The sequence below is a fragment of the Lethenteron reissneri genome, chromosome 43 (assembly GCF_015708825.2).
Source record: "Lethenteron reissneri isolate LAM-NWPU_2019-01 chromosome 43, ASM1570882v1, whole genome shotgun sequence".
Classification (NCBI taxonomy): Eukaryota; Metazoa; Chordata; class Hyperoartia; order Petromyzontiformes; family Petromyzontidae; genus Lethenteron; species Lethenteron reissneri.
This window is the reverse complement of record NC_083821.1, coordinates 9909279-9933843: the sequence shown is the minus strand read 5'-3', so window position 1 is coordinate 9933843 and position 24565 is coordinate 9909279. Positions and strand designations below refer to the sequence as shown.

At 46.2% G+C, this 24565-nt stretch overlaps 1 protein-coding gene across 2 annotated transcripts in view; it reads left to right on the top strand.

Annotated features, from left to right (window-relative positions):
* Positions 1–24565, top strand: part of LOC133353404 (CUB and sushi domain-containing protein 3-like) — a 634534-nt gene that overhangs the window by 389924 nt on the left and 220045 nt on the right. For both annotated transcript variants that reach the window (XM_061569655.1, XM_061569654.1), the window contains exons 22-24: positions 228–397; positions 1781–1937; positions 21038–21229. In XM_061569655.1, coding sequence (XP_061425639.1) covers positions 228–397; positions 1781–1937; positions 21038–21229 — 519 coding nt within the window. The remainder of the gene's footprint in view (positions 1–227; positions 398–1780; positions 1938–21037; positions 21230–24565) is intronic.

Below are 24565 nucleotides of genomic sequence, written 5' to 3'. Positions count from 1 at the left end.
AACCGGTTCTGGGCCTCCCCTAGGTCGACTCAGCCTCAAATTAGTACCCGGTGCGACGTGTTAAACTTCGCCACCAGAGAGACAAAGGCGGCCGGGCGTGGTGTTGGCCACCCACCCCCTCGTGCACCGTGCCAGCCTTCATAGGCGCAGCTAGCTAACAGCACTCGCGCCCAGCTGTCCGTGAGAGGCTAAAGCGGGGGAACGTTGTCTTTGTGTGCGAACGACAGCGGAGTGTGGGGTGGCCCTGCGGGGCAACGAGGGCGTGTTGCTGTCACCCAACTACCCGCGGCACTACGGGCGGCACCACGAGTGCATGTACAGCGTGGAGGTGAGCGCTGGGCGCGGGGTGCAGCTGACGGCGAGGACCTTCAAGCTGAGCCACGGCGACCTGCTCAAGGTTCGATTCCTCGACCTCGCCGGGCGCGCGCCGTGACGGGACGTCGGCGGCCGTGTGTCTCTCGCAACGTTGGTGAAATCGTTCGCTCGTCGCGCTCTCGTTTCGCAGCCACTTGTAATCCGAGTGCGGTGTCGGGCCACGCGTAGGGCATTTCCCCCGTCTTCAGGGAAGCCTCTCATCCAAGCTCCTGAAGATGCCCGTAGTCGTGCGTGGCTGAAGCTTGATATAAGAGCGACCACGCTTTAAAGTATGCTACTCCTGTACGTTACGTGCTGTGTTTAAGAAACAAGACGGGATAGCACTAAATAATTCATATGGATAGGTGACAACCTATGTTCTCTACTCGTCACAGACTGGCTTGTGTTGTGGCCAAAACGTCGTGAGAATTTTATGATGTTTTATTTTTCTTATTTTATTATTTCCCTTCTACGTGACTTTACCGCTAGATCCAATAATATAAATCCCTGCAGTCACGAAAGCTTTAAATCGAAATTTAAGCCATGATTGTTATTAAATTAATCAACTAAATCAATGATCGCAATATGCTTCTAATACATCCATTTGCATTGTTGATGATGGGTAATTTTCAGTTATTATGCGTGTAAAGTTTACAAAGGAATGGGTTAATTAATTTCGTCATTCAAAATATCATGATTGGCCAATTATATAATGACCTCAATTTACAACAGTGCATTCGATCACGGAAGGGTTGTCATGCTCCTAACTCGTGCACACGTCGTTGTTATTTTGAGCTATCCACTAACCTGACCCCCAAAGTGCTGGATTACACATTATACCATTGGTCACGCTCCTTTCACATATATACGATGAAACAAATGGTATGTTGAACTTTTTTCGCACCATACGTAGCCAACCGTACGAATCGGAGGTGCGGGGGAATGACAACAAACTAAACACAAAAATCTGTTTTTAAGAAATTACTTTTCAATATATGTGGTTTAAAAGTGCACAGTTCCAGTGGCTACCTAATAATGCAAGGAAGAGCGTTCCAGACGGCCGCAGAAGCACACCTGAAAAAGCACAATGCAGTGACCGTCTTTGCCCTATAAACTCACCAGCATGAGTTCCAATCCCACTCACGGCCAACACCAGTGACAATTATCTGAACTGGTCCTGGGCCTCCCCTACGTCGACTCAGCCTGAAATGAGCACCTGGTGCAATGTGAAAACTTCTTCACTTGAACTTCTTTCACACCGTACGTAGCCAACCGTGTTAATCGGAGGTGCGGGAAACTAAGTATAACAACGTGTCCATAGAGACAATATTGAATGTGATTCAGCTCAGCCATTCAGATTAATCACTCTCAGGGTGCTTCTGCTGTTCCCTTTCCCCATGGCTGCCGTGACCGACGGTGCGTGCAGGTGTACGACGGTGATGACAGCTTCTCCAGGCTGCTGGGTGCCTTTGCGGACATGAGCATGCAGGACCTGGTGCTCAACAGCACCTCCAACCACCTGTGGCTGGAGTTTAACAGCGACGGAGATGGCACCGACCAGGGCTTTCAACTCATCTATACCAGTGAGACACGAGTCGCACGCGAACTGGTGCAACTCTGAACCCGTCACTCTGAACAATAACACAGACAAATACAAGGAGCCCCCGTACAGCCTTAACAGACTGCTGGAGCAAGTGCTGTTAGCGAGCACCTACGAAGGCCGGAATGGTATACGAGGGGGTGGGTGGCCAACACCATGCCCGACCGCCTTTGTCTCCCCAGTGGCGATGTTTACACACCACATCAGGTACTCATTTGAGGCTGAGTCCACCTTGGGGAGGCCCAGGACCAGTTCAGATAATTGTCACTGGTGTTGATCATTGTTGGCTTTCCACAAATGTAGCCTTGCAAGAAGGTTGGGGTTAGTCAGCCTATCATCTGCAGGAACCTTCCAGCAAACTTCTGTTTGTGATGCAAATTAAACTTAACTAAAACTATAATTTTATTTTACCAGGCGAGGCCCACTGAGCTATATAGTTCTTGTTCAGAAGGGACCTGGCCACAAATGATAGCCCAATGGAGTCGCTTATCATATGAAGATTTATAGCAGCCAAATACTCTAAACACATGTTTCTAAATGTGGAGGAAAAACCGGAGGACCTGGAAAAAAATTCACACGACAAAGGGGAGAACATGCAAACTCCAAATATACATGCATAAGGGTCGGGATGAAACACATGACCTCTTGTATACCAGGCGAAGTCATTAATATCTTGCCACCGCGGCACCCCCAAATGTTCTTCACCATAGGCCAACTCTGTTGATTTTAAAAGGCACTTATTGCACCCCGTATAATAATGTTTAGATTTTTTTCATTTAATTCATGCAAATTTCATCTCACATTCGCTGAGGAACCGCATACAAACTGGAAGGCAGCCAGGCAGTGAGCCGGCCCCAACATTGCCAAAGCTCTGCAGTCCTCTATATATGAAGATGTTTTCATCCAATTAATGCATGTTTATACATCCCATATGAGTACACACGTCTTTGGCCCACACAATAGCTCAAGGTCGCCAACGGAGATGGCCATCGCTTCCACACTTATTTTTTTCCAAAGAGACTCTGTGACTTCATACGTGTTATTGTCATCAACCTGTTGTCTATGCATTGCTGGATAAAGATCTGCCGCCCCCGCCCCCATCTCTCATGATCCTGTTTGCCACAATCCATCTCACTACCGTACATGAACTGATCTCATCTGCTCCATCTCTGAGGTGGTCATCCACCTAGCTGAATCCACTTACGTTGTGTGTCTGCCATTACATTCCCAGTTGTATCCATCATCATTCATCCCTTAGAGTCACAGCGCGCATACTATCAGAGCTGCTAACTTTTTAGTTCACATTGAATTTGCGATTTGCATGTTTCAAATCTGAATAGGATGTCTGTGATTTGCATGCATTTTCTCTGTTCCACGCTGTCTCTCGGTGTGGTTCCAAGCACACCGTGTGTGCCCTGTCTGGCTTGGTTTTCTGGCGACTAGTATTTCGAAACACCGCACCTTGGTACTTAATTCATGTTGAGTGAACCTAGGCGAAGCCCAGACCCAGTTCAGGAAATGAACTCGGATTTTGCCGGGATTGCAATTCATTGTACAGAACCATCACAAGCTTAACCTCGCTATTGCAGCATGACACGCAATTGGTGATGTATGATAAACAGGTGAACACGTAGGCTTTCGCGACCAATATCATCCATAATAGTGTTTTTTTGGGTTAGATCGCGTAAATATATAAATGTGTCGTTAAACCCGCCACCACCCGACACAGCCAACTAGTAAGGGTTTTCAAGTGAACAGAACGTGTCAATTCGTCACTAGTACAGCACACTGGTGTTGTGTGTTGGAGAGCCAAAGCCACAACATTTACACCAGGTGTGCTGTACTAGTGACGAATTGGCACTGGTCTGTTTACGTGACGACCCTTACTAGTTAGTGGTGGCGGGTTTAACGACACATTTATATATTCACACGATCTAACCCGAAAAACCTCTTATGTATGATGAACAAGTTCAGTGTTCCCGAAAGCATTTTATATTCCAGTTGTGTGTGCACGCAACTTTTATTTCTAGCCCAGAAAATCAGGTGACACTGGGTTTACTGTCAAACTGGGGAGAAACCTTGGCGAAATAATGGTAACATCGCTCAATATGTTACAGTCCCCTGTCAATGATGTCAACTCTGTTGAAGTGGGTGTTTGTTACTTAGGAATGAGTCAGCACTGCGTATAACTTGGGGTTGTTGCAATCCAGGTTTGAGCCACCTTTGTTTAAACAAGGTTTCCAGAGTGTAGTGAATTCATGGTTTCAGCTTCATCACCCATATATACACAAATAACCTCCTACCAATGGCAGAGCCAGGATTTTCAGGTAGCGGGGGCAACCCCTCCAGCAATGAAAAATGATAGAGGAGTTGTTAGTAAGTAAGGACTTGTCCCTTGCTTTTTATTCGACCCGTGTGCGGCGATTGCGCAGCCATCGATCGAGGGTTGAATTAGAACCGCGTGGTGTGACCGGCATCGCGCTCGCTGAAGGTGAATGCCTTCAGGGAAGTCGTGGACTCTATACGCTTCTGCGCACAATTCTGTGAGTCACTTATAACTGCTTTGCCGTTGTTTATTGCCAATTATGGACTCAGACTATTGTCCTATCATCTCATAGAGTCCCTGGCACGTAATAATATGCTACGCAGTGGCAGTTGGAGTCGCAAAATGCCGATTTATTACTAATAAATCCAAATGATCCGATCGAAATTAGGGATTTCGATCGGAGCATTGGGGGGCACGTGCCACCCCACCCCCCCCCCCCCCCACTGGCTCTGCCAGTGCCCCCTACCATAACATTTTATTTTTAACATTAACAAGACGTCACTGCTCTGATGCTAAAATCATTGCATTTTTAAATTCACATTATCTAAAAAAACACACACACACACACTTGATCACTTTGAGGAAATACCAAATTGCTATGGTTGCGGTCAGGCAATTCTGACAACGTGACACTCGTTTGATCAATCAGTCAGTCAGCCTTTACTTTACGTGCAAATATCGCCCTCAATAAAGTGGCCATTGGTCCAACTTACAATGGAATGGGGACGGTACCGGTGGGTGGGGGGCACAGAGCAACAGGAATAAACTAAGAAACCCATCATGCCCTCAGCGGCGAACACTGACCGAGCAAAGAAAATTGCAACCACGCACAACGAATAGCATGAGGAAGTTAAGTAGTAAATAAATATAGTACATGAAATACATTTGAAAATAAAGGGACAGTTTTGTATTTAAAGTGTTCCTCCTCAAAGGGGCGATGAGTTATACCCCTGCGCAGGGTCCGATTTTGTGACAGCCTGGCTCCTGCGGCCACCCGCACATTTAAATGTGAGTCGTAACCCTCCCTCGCATTGCAGCGGGCCGCCAACTCGCCGTGTGGCCCGCAAAAGCGAGAGTGGAATAGCCTCACCATTTTTTTTTGTCTTCTTCTTTCTGGCTTTCGCTGTGTGGAGGGAATTCACAAGCACCATTGTGAAAAGTGGATGCCGGATGCATTCCGCTATCTTCATGCCAGCGGGGGCGGTTTAGCGAAGGCCACCACTGGCGTAGAGACAACGGCATTATTTTCCTGCCTTTTAGAATCCTCAGGGGGTCAGGCTGAGAAGGCTGAGTCTCGTGCCCTTGTCAGCATGAGACTAAGAGACGCTCAGCGGTGTTCTGACGACGGCCGTAGCATCCTTATAAGCTTTGCCCCCGGGCTCACTGCTATTCAATTGAGTGCCTGGGTAGACGTGCAGTCCGTGCACTCAACACAGCCGCTTAATACGGGGATGATGATTTCTTGAGTGTAATAGTGATTTACACTTTTTTTTACGTGGCACCATGGTTTTAGGTTTTATTGTGGCACGAGTAAAACCCATTGGGTGAGAAATGCTCTTTTTCTTCGAGGGCGGGGGGGGGGGGGTCCTGGTTAAATAAACGTGGTTACTAAAGCAACCAAAGAAACATTAACAAAACAATCCAAAACATACAACAAAAACTGCACATGGTCAAGCTCCATAGCGAGGGGTTGTGAATTCGATTTCCGGTCAGGACATGACTCCGGCCATGATCCCTCGGGCATGGTTAAACAAGTTGTGCCACTTTGTGGAATGTCAACAGTGACCACTCTTTGAATGCATGACATAAATTAATGGTTCTGGTCACTGTGGAGGATGCAAACGATGACACAAATTATTACGCCGTGTTGCGCTTGATATAATTTTGTGTTGAACTCAGGAGCCATATCTAAAATGAAGTGGGTCCCTGCCTGAAATGTCGAGCAGCTTTAGCGGTTCAAGCATGCTTGGCTCTGCGGATGAGACAGTGTATGTCAAAGCCGGTTTAGAGGTTGCATGTAGTGAACACAATCTGCTGAAATTATGCACTCTCAGAAGGCCTTGTGGTTTATGGGAAGCATAAAGAATATTTCTTCTATATTTATTTTTCTGTGGAGGGACAGATACATGCAGGAGATGTATTTGCACTTTGTAGTTATTTATACCCCATGAAAGTACTGGATCTTTCATGGGAATGTGGAATCTTTTACCACCGTCAAAAATGAATGCTGCCCATTTCTCCTCTCTGAAACTCACGCCACTACCAGGCGTTCCAGAAATGCTGCCTCACCAATCTCTTGCTGAGCACCGCCGCACGTGTGCGTGAATGTAGGAGTTCGTGCTTTGCGTGCTCCTCACATACGCTCGCTCGCAACTCGCACATTCTGACACTTGTCGCTCGACATGTTGCTCCATCGCATTTGCGTGCTCGCACGCCGCGGGCGTTAACGCCTGCGTGCACTCACCACGCTGCGTGGCGTGCGCTCACCTGCACTCACGCTTGCTTGCTTGGCGCGAGCGCTTTGCCACGGCCACGCTTTACCGACGCTCACCGACGCTATGGCGCATCGAACCACGCTGACTCTCGTAAGCGTGCCCAGGACAGTGCACTGACGTATTTTTGCATACCCTAATTGCAATCTGCTCGCAATACGCAGGTGGTGAGTTACAATCGAGGTTGCAGCAGCCACATACTGTAAACGCATGCTTCTAAATGTGGAGGAAAAAAGCAGAGGACCCGCAGAAAAATCCGTGCGACCACGGGGAGAGAGACACGCAAATTCCAAATATATAAGCATCAGGGTCGGGAATCGAACCGACGAACTCCTGTATACCAGGCGAGGTAGTTGACATCTCGGCACTGTGTTTCTAGTGCGCATATTCGTTCATATCATAGGGCTTTCTGTGCCTTTGATTACGTTTTCTCTAATGTATTCACGGTCAAAAATAGCACAACAAAATTGGCCAATCATCTCAAACTTGTTATTGTGAATTCAAAATCTAAGAGTTATTCATCCTCAAATGAACGTGGGGTTGTAATGAAGTCCATTAATGCTGTGCTAGTGGTGGACATAATCTCTCATAGGCCACCCACTCCTGGAGGAAGTAGATACTTACTTTAATAATCCTGGAGGGATGATGGGCTGACTCAACTCCCAAAAGCATTTGGCCTGAAAATGACTCAGAAATGTATTACAATGAATAGATTAAATGGGAATGCCATTTTACCTCATGGTATTTGCATGTTCAAAGTTAGCACAGTGATTATAAAATGTGGATTCTGTGAAACAGCAGTCTTCATTTAGTTTCACAACTGCTTTGGCAGAAACGTGACAACGATATAACGTATCTTCATGCCATTGGCAGCAAGATTGTCATGCATACCTTCCTAATGTTCCATCAGAGAGTTTAATGAAAGACATTTTTTTCAAAATATTTTCATGTAATTATATTTAAAGCAAAGTTTGAGAGAATTGTGGTAAAGTGCCCATAACACGTAAATCAATTCAGGGGTGTTGACATAACAGATTTATATAACAAAAAAATGGCATGTCAAGTCAAGCACAGACATCATTGTGAAAAAATGTGTTCAAATAAATTAATAATACAATTTTTTTTTTTACCGTTATGTATGTAAGTATGTGGAACTTCTTTCGCAACGTACGTAGCCAACCGCTCTTATCAGAGGTGTGGGGCACTAATCAGAGGTGTGATGTAAAATAGCAATATGCGATTACCGCCTCTTGCCATTTGACATCACACATTCATTAATATAGAACAAAAAGACGACGAATTTAGTCCCGTACATTATTATGGTGAGCACCCATTCCGAACGCCTAGTATAGACAACAGAGCCCATGAGAGGGTGTTGTGGCCAACACTTCACCAACCCTTTCTTTTTTTCGATTTAAAGCTTTCGTGACTGCAGGGATTCATCTTCTTGGTTCTTTTGGTAAAGTCACGTAGAAGGGAAGAAAAAAAACATAATAAAATAATTCTCACGACGTTTCGGCCACAACGCAAGCAGCCGTCTTCAGGTGAAGAACAGGTCTGTAGGAAAGACAGCTGAAGATCAACGCTTTCTTCCCTACACTCCAGTTGACATCACGGAATGAATCGAGTATTCCTATGCAAAGGCTGCTCGCCCCACCAAAGGAATTTCGGATTTCCACTGCTGGTTCAGGGCCACCATTCGGCCCTCCCCCCATCGTGCCCACTTGTCCCACCCAGCGCAACATTTGTTATCTAATTGTATCTTCAACACTCGCCTGTCACTTTCTCTTCCAGCCATCTATATTTCGTATGCTGTCTTGCCAAAAAATCACTAACATTCTTCTCAGACAGCTATGGTCAATTAATTAATCTTTACAGTAATATAATTCAAGACATCATCAGTGCCAATGCTATTGTTGCTACCAGATCCTGTCATCATTTCTTATTTTTGTACTAAATCCCACAACCATGTGCAGTTGAAAGCTAACCTCAAGATTTTTCCTTATAGTCTCTGGCCCTGAGTTCTGACCTCAGGGTGCAAATCCAATGCCAATGTCAGTAGAGATGGTATCACTCCTTTGGAACCTTTTGTTGGTGGTTACATCCACAATGATTTCCTGGATTGTTTGGAGCCTGCAAGTTGCTCGCCCAAACCTGCAATCAAATTCTGAGAATATTATGCTTCTAGCACTAGTTAACGAGCAGGAAGTCCACCTATCTGGCCCGTACAGTAGTCGTCATTAACTCGGATTTAAAAATTACCGCTTCCAAATTATATTGTGCTCACAAGCTTTTCCCCATGACACAGCACAGGGAAGGGGAGTTGAGTCAAGTATCTGTGTATATTCTTCTTTCGCAGCATCGTAGGCAACCACGCTAATCGGAGATGCGGGTTTTAGTAACGCATGGAAAAAAGATAAAGGAATGGGAGAGGGAAGAGAGAAGATAAGAGAATGGGAAATGAGAGGAAAATGAAAAAGAGGCTGCATCAGAGACTCGACACTGCACAGGGGGTGGTGGGGAGAGGGGGGGGTAAGAGTTTGGGTGGCCACACAGAAATCACGTGAGTTACGGGAGGCATCAGCGATTTAGATAGCGATAGTACACCAAACACCCACCCTGCTTAAACACAACATTTTCAGTACCACCTTCTCACAACACAATGCATCGTGCGCGTTCATGTTTAAATAAACAAAATTCCTCTGCGACATTTACATACTCAGTTGGATTTTTTTTTGCGTCGGATAAACAAAACAAGCATTAGCCTGTGAAAAATGGTAACGGTGCTCTAATACACATGCAGTATCATGTGTCCTCCTTTGCCAGTCCCAAAATATGAGAATAGGTTTTCCCATTTTTTCTGGCAACAAAACAGGTGTTAAGATTGATTTGAAGCTTTCGTGACTGCAGGAATCCATACTCTTTGGTTCTTTCGGTAAAGTCACGTAGGAATAAAATAAAATAATATTTTATACCTAGTATTGTGGTTAATGCAGACATTTCAGTTTGGTGTTTTAACATCTTAACAGATTTTTTGCTGCCAGAAAAAAAGGGGAAACCTATTCTCATACACATGCAGTGACGATTAAATTACATCGTTTTTGAAAAAAGAACCAACGGATGGGGACCTCTCTGTCGTGCGTGTAGTATGGATCGTTCCGGTGAAATGCAAATGTGTGCACGTCACAGCAGTGGCAGCACCTCTCAGCGTCGTCGTACCATCTCGAGTCAACGTGTCTGCTTAGGGAAACTTAATTAGTCTGTCACTCCAAATCAAATGAATTTTCATTAAATCCTAAGCTGTAAATTGAAAGCAGAGAGCATTGCAAAGGTGACCTGTTTTCCCAGGTCGTTCTGCATAGCACCGTCCACTGCCCTGGAATGCAATATAATACAGATTTTTTCTTCTTCTATATAACTTTAAATCGTTTCTGGGTTATTGCGGTGGTTTATAGAAGGCAGTACTGTAAGTAGGTTGCTGAATGTTTTTTCTCTCTACTAAACTCGTATGTGTGTGAGTTTTCTCTGGGTGTTGTGGTTTCAGTCCACATTCATAATATTCAGTTAAGTAATTTGTTAACCAACCCAAACCTACAACCTCAGGGAAGAGATTGTCGAGCTTCAGTGAGGATTTCTTGGATAAATAAAGGACTCTGATATGAATCGGTTCAGTAAGATGTCTAGCTGTGTAGCGCTCACAATTAAAAGGTTGTGAATTCAAATCTTATTTGGAAACAGACTCGGTGTATTCCAGTATTATTCAATATATTGACTTAAAGCTTTCGTGACTGCAGGAATTCATAGTCTTTGGCTCTTTCGGTAAAGTCACGTAGATAGGTTCAAAGAAAATAACCTATCTACGCGACTTAACCGAAAGACCCAAAGAATATTATTCATCTTCTAAAACACGCACATTTTTACTTCTATATTGTTAAGCAAACGTTCCTGTGATCGTGTATATTGGTGCATGTATGTGTGACAAGATTTGTATGACTTTATTGACGTCGGACACAAGTTTGGGGTGCTGCGTCTTACTCTTCGGTGCGTTTCATGATCCGAGGAATTGGTATACTTCCAGAATCGACACAACGCTGCGTACAACTGTGGGAAGTCACCGGTGGTTGTCCTCCGGAGATGTTGAGCAGGCAGATGCTTTGACTTTGCAACGTACAACTTCTCAACGAAATCTTTACGAGGTGGTGCGTTAAAAATCAAGGCAACGCTGCAATGCGATTTCTTTGTATACGTGCCAAGTATTAGTCAAGGGATATTCTGCGCATCCTTGCAAATTATTTGTAGATGTTGTGGGTTTACTCTCTAACACACCGGTGTGCTGAACTAGTCACGATTTGGCATGTTTTGTTTAAGTGACAAACCTTACTAATTGGCTGTGTCGGGTGGTGGCGGGTTTAACGACACAATTATATTTAAGCGATCTAACCCAAAGAACATCTATTATGGATAAATAAGAAATATTAATTCGTATACATTTCATATACACACGTAAATTGTGTACAAGACCTACCACTGACAAAACTCGTGTTTAATTTGTCTAAATATACGGTCGATGGTATCGTATGGTGAACTCATGTACTAATGCCAGTGTCAGACCACTGAGCCAGCATTGGTTGTTGAGCTCTTTGGAAATCTATGGAGAAAGAAAATCTATATCGTAAAAGGCGTCCTCTGTTAAAACCTCGCATTTTACTTATTCCAATTATAATCGGACCACCCCCATTGTTGTGGACACGCGACCTCGGCGACGTTGAGCTCGTGTGTGTATGTTGCGCTCTGCTGAGTGAGACACGTATGCACCAACACCCCACCTCCCCCCTCCGTGACTGAGTGGCACGAGTCAATACGTATTATCACAGACGGGGGGGGGGGGGGGGGTGTAACACGGCAGCACACAAGTCGGGCTCGTAGAATATGCCGATAAGCGCCACTAACCGCACGTTGATGGATTAGCGCGCCAGTATTAAACCTTGTTAACATTGGGGGCGACAAAAAGACACCCACCCCCCCCGGAATTAAGAAGATTACGTTAGAAAGCGCTTAATTCTTAATTGGACAAAGTAGCTTCTCCTCTGTCGTGTCCTTCAATGTCCAGTTGTACAGATACGTCGCATAATTAGATACATAGATCCACGTGCCGCCCTTCATCCCGGACACATGCACTGAGTCTCAAGAGTCCCTTTCCGAAGGGCCCGGCACTGGGATGTTTCCCCAGTTACTTTTTGAGGAATATTTTGCAGCCGGTGCTTGGATTTTGAGATGTCCCTTGTTTCCCCTCGACACATTTTCAAAGACACAAGTCACAGGAGCAGTTGAACAGTGTGCTCCTGTTGTAGCTCAAAGGGCAAGTACCATACATGTCTCTTAAATGTGCATTATTTAAAACATATATATATATCAATACATCACTAATTATTCTTACAAAAAGCTCATAGGAATGTGGAATCTCAACCACTGACTTAGGGTAACTGATAGAGATGAGTGCCACCCCGGAACACTAATACCGACAAGAATCCCCTGGTGATTTTTATTTAATTTTCACCGACGTGAAACCCCTGGCTCCCTATTGCGGCGAACCAAATATCGGTCGAGACGTGCACACTGCAAGGAGATTCACACGCTTTCTTACCAACGGCAATTTACTCATCATTCAAGACCTCAACAATGTACCTCGCCAACGGCTCAAGTCCCCATCACCCCTTCTGGGATCGCGCTGCCACCAACATAGAATCTCACTCAGATCCCGAAGAATGCGAGTGGACAGTGGAGCAATGCGAACATTCAGAATAAATGTCTCTATTGAGACACAACCATCTCGCTGCCTGGCTTTGACATTCCTCGGAGACACTGGTGGAACCGTCAACCGCATCGAAATATCAACAGGCCAATGCACACATCTCCTTGATAAATTGGAAAATGTAAAGACACAAGCCACAGTGTGACTGTGGCCATTAAACCCAAACTGTTGACCATATATAAAACCGCCACAGCCTGCGCTCCTTCAAGGAGGTAATAGCAAACTACTCAAACTCTCGTCTGAAGCCCTGTCATGACTAGCGGACCTCAACATTGACATTTAGCTCCTAAACGTATTGCCTTACGCAAGGATATTATAAACTGCAGTTAGCCACGATGTGGGAAGTCAGCAATGGTATGCATTTGTACAACCTGCTCCCAATATAGAAGAACGGATTATTTTTCCCCTATTGGCTCAGGATCACCAACCCAGATGAGCATTACCCCGTGCTTATTTCAAAATGAGAATATGTTTTTATGTTGGAGGAATCTGATGGGCAGTGAAGCTCTTTTTCATAGATGTCCAGTCTGGACACGGGGTCAGAACGTTGCAAACAATAGAAAAACACGATACGAGGGAAACGTTTAGGAAAGGTAAGCAAATCACTCAAAATATGTATATACACACATAAAACCTAACAGTGTTTTGTCTTACCAGGTAAAGTCCACTGATCAATTAGGTTATTTTCCAGAAGCGACCTGCTCACAAATGATAGCTCAACGAAGTGTCTTATCATATGGAAATGTACAGAAGTGAAATCATCTAAATAATATCAACGCATGTTAAGCTTGACTTTAGCGTTATCGGATGAGAACAGAGTCATAATATGCTGTCCACGTGGCAAAGTTACAATAATCACTGCCCTTCATTTTCCTACACCGAACGTTAGACTCGTTGTCTAAAAAGGTTTGTTTGACCTGTTGGGCCACTGCCTTTTGAATGCCAGGAGAACACATCCACCCAAACGAGGGAAAAGTAAAACAACAAACTTCGCACAAATATCTAAGTTGCATGTTGCTGTACTGCATTGCATAGGACAACCTCGTAGCTTTAAAGGTGGGTGTCACACTCATATCATGCTCTCTGCGTGGCCCACCAATGCCCGGATAGTAAGAATGCACCACCATGCATTTAATAGTATATGAGCTGATGCTATCGAGGGAAGGCTATTGGTGGTGGATTGATGGGTCAAGGGCTGTTTCATTGGTGACTGATTGGCTACAGTCCAAAGGTAATCAATCCTCCCCACGTCATGGGTACGGATCAGCTTGTTCCAATCAATCGGGATTTCGGTGGACTTGTGGGCGTGTTTCGACATGTGGTGTCAACAACTTGCAAATGTTTGGAGTATTAAAAAATGTAACATTGTCCTAAACCCCCACGCTTATGTTGTGGCAATCCGTCTGGGTGGCGCTGTGCTCAGAGGGCTTGCCTCGTGAGTGCAATGGTTTGTGAGCAAAGATTAACCGAGCCTGTTGTTCTTCTGGGGGTCATAGGAAATGAGTTGTCCTTTGGATAGGTGGATTCTTGCCAAATATATATAGGTTTGGGCAACATATGGTTATAAGCATGGTTGTTTGAGACACTTTAGACTTTTTGAAGTAGTAAATCAACTGTAATCTTACGTAAAAATGTTAAATACTGACAACTCATACATACGTGGATACATAATGTCATACACATTTGTACAATATCAATAGTTTATATTATTGTCACAGACTGTTGAGATGAGTGTTGTTGGTGAGAACCTATTAAAGTCCGCACAGCACATAGCGATTATCATGCACACCACTCATTCAAGGCTGAGTCAACTTAGGAGAGGTCCCATTTGATTCTGTAAGCCATGGCCAGAATTCAAGCTCAGGCCACCGGGTCAATTGCACACACAATATGTCAACCACTACAACACCACTCTCCAAAGGACCACTGCACCCACAGACAAACACAAGTATAACGTTCCCCAATTGAACCTTAACAGACTGTGAGGGCAAGCGTTTTTAGTGAGCACCTATGAAGGCCGGCATGGTGGTGGTTGGCCAGCAACACGCCCGGCTGACTTTGTCTCCCTATGGCAATGTTTACACATCACACCAGGCACGACCTCGGGCAGACCCAGGACTAGCACTGATGTTGGCCGCGAGTGGGAATTGCCGGGTTTGTGGCGTAGTGTGCTAACCGCTGCGCCACCACTCCCCACTCACACACAGCTACTACAGAGCAGTGGGGAAGTCCAGTGTGGCACTAAAACCCTCTTCCTGGAGCACCTCTTACCTTGTGGCCCTCACCCTCCTCTATATATAAAAAAAAATACGCTCTACGTTTACCATAAATTCTTGCCACTTCTGCAAGACACCCAAGTGCAAGATTCAAGTCGATATTTTGCGTAGCTAGGTTAGAGACCAGGATTGGAGTCTCACTTGCAAGAGCAAACACGGCACACCGAAATGACACAAGCGGAAAACAAACTAAAATAAAGTACGGCAAAGAAGCGAACGGAAATCGGAGCACAACACAAAAAAATGCCCGCTTCGCATGAGAAGTCGAAGAAAATCCACTGCACAAATACAAATCATTACCGAATAATCAACTCCTGGCAGAGACAATTGTCTTGGGCAGATTGTCCCTCGCCCGTTCATAGCACAATTTCAAAATTAAGTTTCGGCATCACCAAACAGATTTGAATTCAAACAAACCTTGCCGTGCTTACGTGTGTAAGGACTGCACCCTGCAGGTATCTGTAGCATATCGGGACATATGCACAATGCACATATGTATTACGTCACCATATCACAGCGCTCATTTAAATAAAAAAGCAAGTTCGTGGCTGACACTGCTGATGGCGTGAACATAATTCCAATTGCTACCGTCTTAGACACTCTGTGTACAGGCAGCAATGTGAGGAGGAGGGCGCAGATACAAACTGCGTCCCATTGGCAAGGCACATTTTTACGGACTCATCCGACCATTTTAGAAGAACTCAACGTATATTAGCTGTCAGCGGTTGAGTGTTTGAGAGAGGAGTAATGGTTGTTGTTGTGCAGTATATGGCATCGAGTAAAACATATTTTCCTTGTACAATAAAGTAATCATTATCATCATGTGGCATTGTCATCCGTCTTATCCATCGGCCGTCATTCCCTCTGGCGTCTTGTAGAATTCCATTTTTTTTCCACAATGGGCAATGTGATTGTTTTTTTCATTTGCGTTTGTTTCCAGGTTCTTGTGTTCCTCTTGTTTGTCTCAGTAGCACTTTTAAGAGCGCACCTCTCCCCCGCTCCTTTTGGCAGATGTTCGTCTTTGATGCATTTTATTTGTCACAGTGTGACAACCAATGAAATGGAAATGCATAAAATGATCCCGAGGGCTTTTGAAGGCTGCCACGTTGGACTGCAGAGATATGAGCAAAGCAAAGGTCAAGCACGGTGAGCTTGCTGATCAAGATGAATTAATTTGGTGGATATAAAAAAGGGTAGTTATTGAAGGCAGCTCAGAATGAGGTGATGAAAAACAGAATTGAGTTGCTTTTGGAAAACCATGGCTGTAGCAGTCAAAGTCTATCATCACAGCATTACTGTTCTTCTGAGATTAAAGTAACTTGTGAATTTGAAGAAAATCACCACGAAGGGAAACCAGTAATACGATTACATCATGCTGAAAATATCAAATGAAATATGATGTTACACTTCATCGAAAACCCTGGTAATTAGCAATCCTTCCAGGTGGCTGTTTGTTTAAACCCTTAGCTTTGTACACTTTAAGGCTTTACAGTGTACATAGCCTGGCACAAGCGTTGTGGTGACGTCGCCGCCACAAAGTGGCGAATGGCGGTTGTTGTTGTTGTTAAACTCCCGACTCTCAAGCGGATACGAGAATCAGATCGCGGTTGGAGGTCAACTGAGCCCACCATCCGTCTGGAATTAGCGAATTAGTACCGCGTTGTGGGAATTCAACAGTACTCATCCTCTGGATAAACTGGCCCTTATCATCAGAATGTGTATTTTATTTTCACCACTGAGCTCAGGGCCACCAACATAAATGGTGGCTTTACCATGCTCAGAGAAAGGATACATTTTGATTTTGAATTATAGTGACAATGATTGCATTTGATGGCATTTGTTTGAAAATACTTAACACAGGATTAAATTAGGTTGGTTCTAAAACGTCCAGCAATCAGTTTTCACAGATCCGTGTCTCCACGTAAAACATAAACGTATTTCTTATACAACCCATCAGCCGCACGGCCTTCTGGGAGTGCATCATTTCAGCAGCATTGATTCAAAGACGAGAAAACTCTGGACTGGTTTTGGAAGTGTCTCATCAGCCGAGTTCAGCTTGCTTGAATTAATTATGGTGATCTGCTGATCTTACAGAAAAGGACCCTCTCTTTGAAAATTCAGAGACCAATTTGTTTTATAAGACTAGCTCTCACCATTTTGAACACTGTCGTATTTTCTTGAGCACATAACGTTGATATTATTACAGCCCAAAGACTATGGGGCATTGGGTGTGTGTGTGCGCGCATGCTGGGCAGCGATTGCCATATCTGCACAGCGAGTATCATTACCTCAGAGTGATTGAGCGGTGAGTGCCGTGGCTAGTGTCAGCGGCCGGTTCACTTAATCTGGCTGCCTTCCATATGCCAGCGATAATCCAATTCGCCCCACGACCTTTCGAGCATTCATTGTCTGAAGACGCCATCCATACTGTCGCAGAAGCAAGTGGGCTTACTGGGGAGGTATTGAGTCACGTCCAGCGTGCAGGGAATGTGCAATGCTCTGTGCCATTGAGTGATATTGTACTACATATGCACATTTAAAAGATGAATGCCGTAATTTCCAGATTTTAAGATGTGCTGGAAGGAATAAATAACGTTATAGAAATCTGGTCACACATGCCAAGATATGAGATGAACTCCAAACGATCGTCAATCCACTACTGCACGAAAGCCTCCCCATGCCTTGTTGATCCAAGGTCGTTGTTTGACCATACTTCACCATACTGTTCAGTGCCGGATTGGTGAAGGGGGGATGTTCCCAGGAACTTGCCACCGATTGTTAGCCGTGGCAGGGGATCTAACTCCAGCCACCTTGTTCAGAGCGCAGTGTGCTCACCACTGCGCCACCGCTCCACCACCCATGCGTATTTATCACTTCCATAAAACTATGAAGGTTAAAGTCCACGTGAATGCAGCGGTCAGAAAGTTTGAGTTTAACACAGCCACTATAAGAACATCTTCTGGTCTTTGGTTCGAGATGCATGTGGAGGAAGCTAGGAATGTAACTTCTGGTGAGGAGGAAGGCAAAGGCCAACCTGATACAAGCACACGACTTCTGATATAAGCACAGCTGGCATTGCACCTAAGGGATGGGCTTCGAGTCAGATCCTGATGTATTATCTTATTCATTATTACAATTATCAAATAATCAGGTGGTGTTGTGGTGGTGATCTGCTTCGGTACCACATTAAAAAAATGACAGTTTTCAAAAGAATTGTTTTTATAATCAAGTTTCTCTTCTCAGGCATCTACTCGCAAGTGTTTAACCAGGAGCTAGTGGCGCTCTCTCGTGCACTGTTACAGAGCATGACCACCCTATGAATGCACGCTTATGTCTGTGAATGCCATTCATTGCAGCAGGCTCACGACACACGCCATAAATCTCCCCAGCAAGTGTAATTAAGCGGGCAGAAAGCAAAACTCCCCTTTCTCCATCACGAGTGGCCTGACATTTATTGAAATACAGAAATATCTGCTGGACAATTAATTATGGAATTTGGAACACGCTGTTTCTTTGTTTAATGATTTTGGCAATTTCTCAAGTGGGCACTTTTTTTTTACGAGACATTGATTTGTTTTTTTTGTGTTGTTTGAATGTTTAGTTAAGCGTGGGTAATCTATGAATAAGATTGTCAGGACATCTAGTAAAAAACGTGCGCATACGATTGTCGGTGGCGTATGCTCGCTAACGGTTTGCACGATGGGGTTGGCAGCAGGGGTTGATCACGCGGGGACAATTGTGCACGAGGCATCCGCCCAAAGGTTGACGAGGTGGCCGCACGCGTGAGGGAGCACAGCAAGAAGGCTCCTGCCGTATAGCATCTGCATGGGTTGTTAAGCGTCGTCTCCTCGTGTGCGTGGGTTTTACAAACCTAACTATTCTTAATAGTATTCTTGGTTCTTTCGGTAAAGTCACGCAGAAGAGAAACAATAAAATAATTTAAATATAAAATATTATTGTTTTATATTTTTATTATTATTTTTATTTTATTATTTCCCTTCTACGTGACTTTACCGAAAGAACCAATAATACGAATCCCTGCAGTTACGAGAGCTTTAAATCAAAAATTATTCTTAATAGTGTTTGATTTTTTAAGCTTATATTTGTCAACGACAATACCAACTTTTTTGTCTGCTGTTCTCGACCGGTAGGTCAAATCGACTGTTGAGGGAAAGTGAGTGGGCTCAGGAAGGGCGCATCGTCTCTGGCTACCGAACGAGACTGCTGCCAGAAAGGTAGCCAAAGGAGGGAACGATCCCATTGAGGTCGATCTCTTAAGATAGTTCAGTTCACGTACGGGAGCGAGGTGGATTGAAGCACTGCAGGACCGCAGGAGGCATGGCACCGGCCTGGGGGAGGCCTTCATCCAGCAGTAGATGGGACATGGCTGATGACGATGATGATGAAACTTACATTCTTCGAATCATACAATGGTAGAATTTTCTTTTCGCGTAAATATAAGCGTTATCAAATCTGGCTTTCAAAAATACGTTTGTGTAATTTGTCATCGACTTTAATGCCTGGCACTACGTAATGTTTTGTTAATGCAGCATGATACATGTGTGTGTGTGTGACACATTGACTGGGGTTTTAGGGTTGCAATAAATATTAATAAATCTCAGTGTAATTACATGTCTCAATAAACACCTAGTGAGATGAATGAGTAGCTGTGTGGAAATGCTGTACATTAAGCAATTTCTTAGATTTTATTGTGAGTAATAATTTCTACGATATATGCATCCTGCTGTAGATAGCTCCTACGACAGATGCAGTAAGTATGGCTGTTTTTTTCCGGTACATAAGACGTACATGGATATAATTTAATAACGGGGGTTTTTATGTGTGTCCTTGTGGGGTGGCAGATGTATCCATGCATATAAACACGTGCCAATTCCATGCTGGGGCACAGGCTGCTGACCCCACCACACTGCCCTGTACCATGCTGGCCTTAATAGATTCTCGTTAACAGCATTTGACCACACGTCCATTTCATGCCCTAAGCTGTGCACGTGCGCTTTTTCAATGAGTGTGCAGCGATGGTGCCGTGGTTAATTTGCCACGGTGGTGAAATGTTAACTGTCTCTCCTGGTATACAGGAGGTTGTGGGTTCGATCCCAGACCTGGCACCTGAATATTTGGAGATTGTATGGTCTCCCCATGGTCGCACGGATTCTTCTCCGGGTCCTCCGGTTTTTCCCTCCACATTTAGAAACATGCGTTGTGAGTATTTGGCTACTACAAATTTCCACATGATAAGCCACTTTGTTGAGCTACCAAGTTGTGGCTAGGTTGCTTCTGAAAAAGAGCTATATAGCTCAGTGGGCCTTAGCTGGTAAAATAAAAAAATATATATACCACCCTGCAATCCAAACTATCTGACTTCCACGCCAGTGGCAATTGTTATCTGAACTTAGTATGTGCATCTCCTTGGGTTGAGTTGGTGTAAAATGGGTACCTTGTGTGGTGTGGCTAACCTCAGTAGTGGAGAGACAATGGTGGTCATGCATTATGCTGCATATACCACCCTCTTATATGTCATTCCATCCTTAATAGGCAACTTAATAAAATCACTGGCCCAAACAGTTTACATAGTGAAATTGGATTTCTATGCCTTCCTAAGTACATTTGTGTGCTTGCCTATTCACTCGCTAAGTTAGCTGGGCTTTCAGCAGAATAGGACATTTGAGGCTAAAGGGTGAGAATTGGGGAGTAAAGAGGCTGCAGAAAAGAGGCTGCAGATAAAAAGAATTAAAGAATAACAACCTGAGAAAAAAAATCAGAGCAGAGGATAAGTAAAATCACTGAAGCCTGGAAATGGTCAGGGAAAAGTCTGCAGTTGTGGACGATGAAAGGAAGAGACTTCCAGACAGTGGGGGCAGCAGAAGCAAAATAGCAATCTCCCATTGTGTGGTAGGGTGAATTGTTGAATCAAGAAATGACATTGGTGGCCCGAGCGGAGGACAAAGAGGGAGTGACGAGAGTGAGACGAGAAGGGAGATTCACGGGAGGAAAAGTTATCGGCGGAACTTGAAGACGGTGAAGCCAATGTTGCGTTAGATCCAGAGTCAGAGGTGAGGCAATGGAGGGCTCTTGATGGTTGGTGAGTGAAGTGTCGTAAGCTGTGGAGGGTGAGACCATCCGCATTGTGTCGTCCGTATCGCATTGTTTACGTTGCAGGTTTTGACCTCATAAAATGCGAGGATCCTGGCACGCCACAGTTCGGCTACAAGCTCACGGAGCAGGGCAACTTTGCTGGGAGCAGCGTCACGTACGGGTGCAACCCGGGCTACATGCTGCACGGGAACAGCGTCCTTTCCTGCATGACTGGCGAGCGTCGAGCCTGGAATTACCCTCTGCCGTCTTGCGTCGGTATGGAGCTTTCTTCGTGGTTATCAAATCTCTTGCTGCGTAACCGTTTCCCAGCTTTTCTTCCGATTTCGTTACAATGACGTATGTACGTTCTAAAAATGGAAAAGCTAAGATAACTTAACTTTTATCAGTACCGGGGTTCCCACAAGGCCCTCCGGGAGGGAGCGTGGCAGTGTTTGGCGCCAGTTACCATAGAGTGCGGTCGTGCCGCTATAGTTCTCTGCGGTGAGGACAGTGTCTATAAAAAAACAAGGCACTACGCCTCTCTAAATAAAATGAACGCTGAATCGCTTGCAGCGGTGAACGGGAACCACACCCTGCAACTTGCAGTCGTCTTGGAACGGGATAGGGTGAAGGAGATAGTTTAACAAAAAGTGGCCTGGTGTTTCGGCATGTTAATGTTACGTGTGAAGTATGGGAATTGACGGCAGGAACTTCTTGACGGGAACACACTTTTTATTAAATCTTTACGTGTCAAAATACAACGTGTAATCGCCTTTCTTCCGACTTCACACTCCACTACTCTCGTGTAAACTCTAGGCCTCTGGCTACACACGATACCCTTCACTCGTGTAGACCCTATGCCTCTGGCTACACAATACACTCGACTCGTGTAGACCCTATGTCCCTGGCCACACACACTGCATTCGGCTCGTGTAGACCTTATGCCTCTGGCTACACACACTACACTCGCCTCTGGGTTACACAGAGTCCCGGTCCCGTTAGGACAGCGGGACTAGGTACCGCAGGGCCCTAGGTCTTCATCCCCGTCTTCATTCTTCGCTGGTTACACACTCCCCTCACGCCTGTGTGCATCCCCTTTTATAGCCCCTGCTCACGAGAGACGGAGCTGATGCGTACGTCAACGTGAGCATCGCTCCTTAATGAACCAATCACGACGCACTCTCTCTACGATCCGTTTTTCCCAGCGCGTGTTAACACTCCTCCACCAATCACACCGCGCTGCCACCCGATCACTCCCTCTCAGCACGTCACCGGCCCACAGCCAATCAGAACCCCGTAACCCACGACCCCGCGCTGACCCCTGATCCTCCACCGTCAGCGCGCGTCACCACCTACACAGCCAATCATTACGCGCTGGCATACGATCTCTAATCTCAGCGCGTATCACCTCTACATCACCCCCTCCCACATAGCTTGCAGCCGGCCCGGCTGTTAACCAACAACACAACCTAACGTCAACGCAGTAATAAAGAAACTCCACCTCCCAGTGTGCCCCGTAACGCAACAACAACAACACAACACAACACTTAAATATGAAGCAATATACAGCCCGACGAACAACACAATAAAAGCGAACACCGGAAAACGAACGCGCCAAGTGTCTCTGTGACTAACGCAGTGCCGAGGCGCTCCGGCTGCCTCGACTCCTCACGTGGCAGGTCACACAAAGTAGCGCGACCTAGCGCGAGTCCGTCTGGCCGGTCCGTCGTATGGGACGGGACGTTGGCGACCGTCCGGTGTCTCCGGCCGCTCAAGATCCGGCCGCCGGTGGTCGGCAGCTGTCAGTTCCGAGACACCTGGGAGCGGATCAGGCGGAGACATGTGAGGAGCAGGCAAAGACAATTCCCCCTCAGGGTCGCTGGTCACGTCACATGCTCGGCCCTCATGACACAAGGGGAGGCCATACGGAGGCGAGAACGGTTTCAGTCGGGAGGGGTGGACGTACCAACGGCGTTTTCCCCATTTTATCTGAACGCACTGGGGGCGTGCAACCCGCACGACCTCCACGGGTCCCCGCCACGGCTTCAACAATTTAGGCGACGTAGCCAAAGGTGCCTGAGGGCAATGCAGCCAGGCCCTGTCACCTGGTTCCCAATTGTGCACGGACACCTTCCGTGCCCGCAACCGCTCGTTTGCAATTTGGCGAGCCCGCGAATTAAGCCGTGCGGCCTCCCTTGCCTCTGTCAGCTTATGAATATTAAATTTAATATGCTCTGCCAATTTCTAATTAGCTCGTGGTGCGGGCAGACCCAGCTGCGTTTCCATGGGCGGGTCGGCTTCCCGACCGTACATCAGATAAAACGGGGAAAATCCCGTAGCTGCATGGGGGGCCATTCTATACGCGGCGAGGACCCCAGGGACCTGCAGGTCCCAATCAACATGTGCCTCACACACCTGCTGGCACAACATAGAAGTCAATGTCCTGTTAAGCCTCTCCACCATCCCGTCCGTCTGCGGGTGGTACGGGGAGGTACGCACCTTCTTGGTACCCAACAGGTCGCACACCTCTTGCAGTAATTTACTCGAAAAATGTTTCCCTTGGTCAGTCAGCAAGCGTTCGGGAGCCCCCTTGTCCAGGACGTAGCCCTGGACAAAGGCGTCCGTCACAGCCGCCGCCGACTGGTTGGCGAGTGGCCACGCCATAGGCCACCGGGTAAAATATTCGACCCCCACCAACAGGTACTTATTACCCCTAGGCGTGACCGGAAAAGGCCCCAGAATATCGAGTGCAACGAGCTCGTTAGTGCGCGAGACCTGGATGGATTGCAGCGGTGGATTAGCTGCCACAGGCGGTGGTTTCCGTCTGGCGCACTCAACACAACCCTTCAGAATATTCACCACGTCACCCCCCATTCCCGGCCAATAATAGTCACGCTGAAGCAGGGCAAGCGTTTTGTTAACTCCCAAATGCAAGAGGCGTTCGTGTGCGGCCAAGACAACCTTCCCCCTCACAGCAGCAGGCACCACAATCGCATGCCGCCGGGACAAACTGTCCCATCTCATCAATAGGCCTTGCTTAAGCTCGTAGGAGCCAGTTCGGTCGTGGTTACCTTCGGAACCCCCCGTCTTGCGGCGCAATGCCAGCAGGGAGCTGTCCGCCATTTGGAGACGGCCCCACTCAATCAATGACAGTGAGAGCAGCGAGTCCTGACCCCCAGGGGTAGCGGGACCATCCCCAATCGGTGTGCTCGCGGCCGCAACCAACGCCTCCCGACCTTCCGTAACCGGCGGTTTACAGCGCGCCGATCCCGATAAGCACGCACATTTGTGACAAGGCAACAACCGCGACAGGGCATCGGCATTTGTGTGTCGCAACCCTTTACGGTACGTAGTCGTGAACTGATAGTCCTGGAGGACTTCCAACCACCGCGACAATTGGCCCGAGGGCTGGGCGACCCGCAATGAATACTGGAGCGCCGCGTGGTCCGTCCGGACCGTTAAATGACGACCATAGAGATATGGCCTGAATTGTTGTACAAAAAAAACAATGGCAAGCAGTTCGCGACGGGTGACGCAGTAGCGCTGCTCTGCCGGCGACAACACCCTGCTACCATAGGCGACCACTCGTTCGACCCCTCCAACGACTTGGGA